The sequence below is a fragment of the Erigeron canadensis genome, chromosome 3 (assembly GCF_010389155.1).
Source record: "Erigeron canadensis isolate Cc75 chromosome 3, C_canadensis_v1, whole genome shotgun sequence".
NCBI lineage: Eukaryota > Viridiplantae > Streptophyta > Magnoliopsida > Asterales > Asteraceae > Erigeron > Erigeron canadensis.
Genome location: NC_057763.1, coordinates 30,519,105 through 30,525,450, shown reverse-complemented (window position 1 = coordinate 30,525,450; position 6,346 = coordinate 30,519,105). Strand labels below are relative to the sequence as shown.

Here is a 6,346-nt window from a genome sequence, read left to right as displayed (position 1 = left end):
GTAAATAAATATATCAAATTCTTTTTAAGATATAGAGACGGGGGGTGATTTATAATGTAATCATAAACAACGGAAGTCGGAAGGTATCTTCTATTTCCTATATATACCAATCACACGCAAAGATCACGTGAATTTGTATGTAAACATTATTATTTCTCCATTTAACTAGCTAGCCTCTCAAAGTCTTGACCCAACCTCAAATTTCTAGCCATGGAACCGAATGGTCTAACAATGTTATTGATATTATTGCTGTCAATTTTAATTTATGTCTACCTTTTCTCACGAGGTAAGAGATATTCGGGTCGACTCCCTCCAGGTGCGTTAGGACTTCCACTGATTGGGCAAAATTTCGAGCTTATGAAGGCCTTGAAAGCCGACAAGGCAGAGGAATGGTGTCGCAAAAGAATAGCTAAACACGGTCCTATTTGGAAAGCGACTTTGTATGGAGGCCCAACAGTTGTTTTACATGGCGTAAAAGCAAATAAATTTGTATTTACTTGTGATGAGAACATACTCACTAACTCACAACCACCATCTGTAAGTAGGATGTTGGGTATGAAAAATATATTGGAATTGACTGGAGATGATCACAAACGAGTTAGAGGAGCCCTAGTTTCCTTTTTGAAGATTGACGTTTTGAAACAATATGTCGTAAAGGTAGACGAAGAAACTCAAAACCACCTTAAGACTCATTGGCATGGTAAAGAAGAGGTCCAGGTAAATGATCACCAAATAGAACTCATCTATTAATTTTTCGTATGCATTTCCAGTTTCCTCATTAGTCATGATCGATCAAATATAAATTTGCTATCATAAATATATCATCTATAATTAGACTATTACATCATTAATATTTATTAAGCAGGTAGTGTATGTGTAAATATTTTAAGGTATGTTAAGTGAAAATATTACATATTTTTCAACACTTCCAAAAATAAAATGTTATTTTCTTTATAGTATACGAGGATTTGTATCTGCGCGTTGTGACGGTTAAACAGTGATGATATTATAATACAGTGGGGGAGTAATTGATATGATATGCGTGTGTATATAGGAAGGGGAGAAAGAAGTGTTTGTGTGTGTAACATCTTGGTGTCTGATTGTGTTTAGAGATATATAATTAGATGTAATGTATGAATTAAGGATAATATGGTGATATTGAAAAAGTTGCTTAAATTTTCTAAAATAGATTTCCAGTTTGTATTATAAGGGGTATAGATATAGACTATAGAAGTATAGATACATAAAAACTTAACTTTATAATGTAAATTTAAGATGTATGTTTTTATATGTAAAAAAATACAATTTTCTCTATAGTATGATGCCCGCACAATGCAACAGCGGTGACTGCAATACAGTGGTGACGGACTGACAGGTGGTGGCGGCGACTGATGGTGGTGACGACGAGTAGTGTAAGCTATTGATGTAGATATAATTAATATAATGATTAATATAGTTATTTTAAATGTTAAGGGACTAATGGTGTATATATCTCATTTAGAGTGAAAATGTATTGTATTTAAGGTGTATGATTTAACAGAGAGTATTTCTGATATTTTCCTTCCAAAAACTTTTATTTATTATTTTTAATAAAAAGTATAGATATAAATTATCCACAAGGGTGTGTCACTAAAGTTTTTTAATTGTAAATCATATTTTTGGCGTATCAATTTTTAAATTAAAAGAATTAACTACTCCGTATATTACTCTGTCAGATTTATATTTGTATTATATATGTTTATATTTAGTCGATCTACCTAATCATTTTCATAATTAAATATGTGACAAACAAATAACATATACAACTTTTATATATCAAAATGTTAGATAATATAGCGTCACCCCTTGTCACGTGTATTAACTTGAATTTACAAAAGTTTCTATAAATATACACAAGAATATCAAAAATTTGTTGAGAATATATCCAACGAGTAATTAGGCCCATTCATTGGACGGGTAGTCTTAAGATATATAAGAGAGAAAAAAATATGAAAAAATAGAGAATTAATTAGGAGGGAGAATTAAGCTCAAAGGGGATTAGGAGTGTCAATTGTACCTCCAACCCCTTCTTTTAATTAGTTATATTATAGATAGATAGATAACACAAATCGTGCAGGTACAATTCTTGTCATATACAACGTTAGTCGCATTAATAATTTGAACATGGCAAAAACAAAACCAAATACACGATTTTAACTTCGAGTACTCCTTTTTAGTGCGCCTATATATACTTGCGAATCATTTATCCGTACATATTATGATTGAAGAACCTTAATTTGCATGTTTTTATTTTTAAAATAAAACTAATAGGTACAGACCCTAATGAAGACCTTAACTTTCAATGTGATTTGCTCACTTCTATTTGGGATTGAAAGAGGAGCCAAAAGAGAGAAATTTCTACCCCTTTTCGAAGATGTAATCAAGAGTTTTATAGCACTCCCAATAAACTTGCCCTTCACTCAATTCAGCCGCGGACTTAAATCAAGAAAGAAACTAGTAACGTTGCTCGTAGATCTCATACAGGAGAAAAGAGATGCACTCAACAAACAAAAGGAACAAGTTAATCCTCACACGGATTTAATCACTTCATTGCTTAGCATTTGTGATAAAGATAACTCACCAACGATGTCTGATGAGGAGATCATTGACAACATCATGATTGTCATGGTTGCCGGGTACGATACAACCTCTATACTTCTTGCATTGTTGATGAGACTTTTGGCTAACAATGAATCCATCTACTCCAACATTGTTGAAGGTATGACATGTTTTTATCTTAAATTTTTGTGTCCTAATCACCATAAAATCATTATAATGTCACGCAAGACAATGACCCTAAGTCGAAGTGGTTAAGATGAGTCACCCAGTACCCTCAATAATGGTGAGGTAATAGGTTCAAGTCCCACATAGAATAAATGATTAGATTTTTCATGTTGGGTCATGGAGTTTTCTCTCAGCTATGATAGGTTTTATCCTAATTGGGTAGAGATCGATAATCGAATGTAGTATCCTGTCATTCTGTTAATGATCAAAATCTATTTTTCAAATGAAAAAGAACCTATCATAATGACATCCATTTAGAAAGTATCACCAAATTAAAACCATAACAAGACTACATCACATTTAATCTCTTTCTGCATAACTTTTAGATGTGTGTTGGTAGCAATTAACAGAAGTGTGCCGATTTAAGTAATTTTTTTAAAGAAGATTAGCATACTTCATCCATTATATAGAGTTAACATAGCTGAGATTGTGTAGAGCAAGAAGAAATTTCCAAAAGTAAAGCGCCTGGGGAAAGTTTGACTTGGGAAGACCTTACAAAGATGAATTACACATGGAGAGTAGCCTCCGAGATGCTTAGAGTAAACCCTCCCGTGAATATAACCATTCGACGAGCTGCTAAAGATATCGAGTATGAAGGATACATGATCCCAAAAGGATGGCAAGTATGTCAAATTAGGAATGATTAATCGATAAAACTCATACAAATGATCATATAAAATTAAGTATTAATACCCTGATTTGCATCTTGAGTTTGCAGGTGATGTTGTTTCCATCCATAACATATATGGATGATAGCATTTTCCAAAACCCAACTCTGTTTAATCCGGCCCGTTTTGAGAAACATAGTCCGCCACTGCCACCTTTCAGTTTGTTCCCATTTGGAGCTGGTCGAAGAATGTGTCCTGGTATGGAGCTCGCAAAGATAGAAACTTTGGCCATGATTCATTATATGGTGACATCGTTCAAGTGGGAGCTTGTTAACAAAGACGAGTCTTTCAAAAGAACCCCACTGCCAGAATTCGATCAAGGGTTGCTTATTCGAATTAGGCCTATAAAATAGTCATGTGTCATATGATCAGTCATGTGTCATATGATCAGTGTGAATGAAGGTGGTTTGGGTCAACCCTCGGGCCTAAAAACGCCATTTTTTATACATGTTTTCGGTTTTTGGACTTATATATTGGTCTAACTTTCGGCTCACTTATGTTTTTAAAAGCCCATTCGAATTTTGCCACCTATCTTATATGTCTTTAAACCATGGGAGATGATCACTTATCAATTATATGAAAAGTCATTTTCTCCCCATCACGTGTGTGTTAGTGTGTAAATTTTCTTATTTTTCCGTATTCTTTTGAATACGATTATTAGAAGAAGTGTTTCTGATATCCTTTTAAATAAACAAGTTTGAGTATTTATCTCCTTAATTTTTCACTCTTTTATCGGGTTTTTGTGGCAAATTTAGACATTTTTTGTTAAGATTATGACTGTTAGGGATAACTAGCATACTACCCGGTATCTTCATATTTCCGAGGAGGCGAGGACTACACTCCTTGGGGTTGGTGTGTTCGCGTGTTCAAGAACAAGTCCAAAGTTGATTCATACTTCTCGTGTTGCTTACTATGTATGTTTTTTGATTACCAAAAGATCAAAACTTGAAGGGGGTTAGGGTTCTTGATCTCCAATTTTTCGATTTTATATATATATATATATAGTTAAATTGGTTTTGTAATTTAATTACATTATTTAATAAGAAAAAGGTTTTATTTAATATATATATATATATACATGGATCGAAATTTTTCCAGAAAAATAAAAAAAAAAAAGTTTTTTTAGGGTTCCTAATCCAAGTTTTGATTTAATTACATGTTTATGTGATAAATCGTATGTAATTATGTGTTGTACCTTTACTTTTAATTGTTAAAAAGAAGTAAAAATCATGAATTTTTCATGCAAATCATTCATGATTCTTACTTAGATATATTGATATGAAATCTTGATCATTAGGGTTAATTATGCTAGATAATTGTATAATTAATTGTGTGACAATGTGAATTTTTCGTATAAATTTTCTGTTTTGCGACAGTTTACTAAAAAATTCATATCTTTTAATCCGTAATGAGTTAGAAGCTGTGGTTTGAACTGTAGATTCTCAACACATAGGGCTAAAACTTTGTAGTTCTGGTCGAAATCTGAATCGGACCAGAAACAGGTCTAAACAGGTCGTGAAGCTACTGGAATTTCCAGAAAGCAAACTATGTGATTATATGATAATTGTTTGTGATGTACATGTTTAAGGCTTACGCAATCAAGACAACTTGATGCATGTGGTCCTCTTTTTTGAAGGGGGAGCCGGATTAGACATTAATAAACAATAGTGACATGTTTAGGTGGCCTACCATAACTCGTCGCATGCTTAAATAGTTATAGTTTGTAATTTTGCATATTTATTGAGATATAAATTGTGATGTAAAATTGTTTTGAGAAAAGATAAACATGACTAAGCAATATCAAAATAAGAGATTTTTTAATAAAATTGGAGTCCTACACTTGAGATACACCGGTTCATCCATTTGAACAAACTCTAAGAGAGGTATAAGCCGGAGTGCGCTAGCCTTCTAAAAGGGCGGGTTTTTAAATCGCGTTTATCGCATACCTTTGTCCTTGCGCTTCTTTGTGCGTTCAAATGGATCTACCGAGCTCTCTCGTGTTGCTAAGACTATACAAATGATTTTATTAAATATTATGTTTAGAAGATATGCATGAATCTCCTAAACATAACTTTTTGATCACATATCAAATTGTATGACCCAATAAACTTAAGTCATTGCCATCCAATTTGTCAAGGACACATGGGGTCGTTATTTTACTCACTGGTACACAGTGGTGAAATGACGATTGCATGACAAAACCCATTCACTCGTACACAGTGGTGGTCAATTTTGCACGTTCTTAGTTGGACGACTTAAAGTAAGTTAAGCGGTGAGACCTTGACCCGTGGCAAAAGATGGGACAAAACATGACTACAAAAAATCGCTTGATGAATCGAGCGTCTTACGTAGGTCCCATACTATCTAGGAATTGCACTTGTAATGCAATTACTGATCGTCACTTACCTTTTGAGTGCAATCATTTCTAGCAGATTAACTGATGAAATGGTTGCATGTCAATTGGATCCTAGCCTTGATGAGATTAATTGTTTATTCCATAAACATTTGGGTAATTAATTTCTCAAGGATTGATTATCGAAAATACTGATTTTTGAACTTAATTTGTTTTGTAGATGGCGATGAATCCCTCCACAAACACCAATACTTTTCGGCAAAAGATTGAAAGGAAAAGTCTTTCTGGACAAAATCCAAATGATCTCATTCATAGACCGAGAAATGTTCTAAATAACTATGAAGTCCTTGATGAGGAGAGATCAGTTGTTCCTGGAATTGGTGCTGCAACTAATGAGTTGAGTGCAACCGATACCGCGGATGTAGGGCAATATCTGTATGATTTGCATAAAGCAATTCTTAGCTTACAACACAAACAAGGAACACCAGTTGGACCTCATATA

The 6,346-nt window shown here is 33.5% G+C and overlaps 1 protein-coding gene across 1 annotated transcript; it reads left to right on the top strand.

The window, feature by feature from the left end:
- Positions 1–231: 231 nt before the first annotated feature.
- Positions 232–4,048, top strand: LOC122594626 (taxadiene 5-alpha hydroxylase-like). Its single transcript, XM_043767059.1, has 4 exons — positions 232–717; positions 2,311–2,758; positions 3,259–3,446; positions 3,542–4,048. Exons 1-4 carry the CDS (start codon positions 232–234, stop codon positions 3,842–3,844), a joined length of 1,425 nt encoding a protein of 474 aa, XP_043622994.1. The 3' UTR covers positions 3,845–4,048.
- Positions 4,049–6,346: the final 2,298 nt, after the last annotated feature.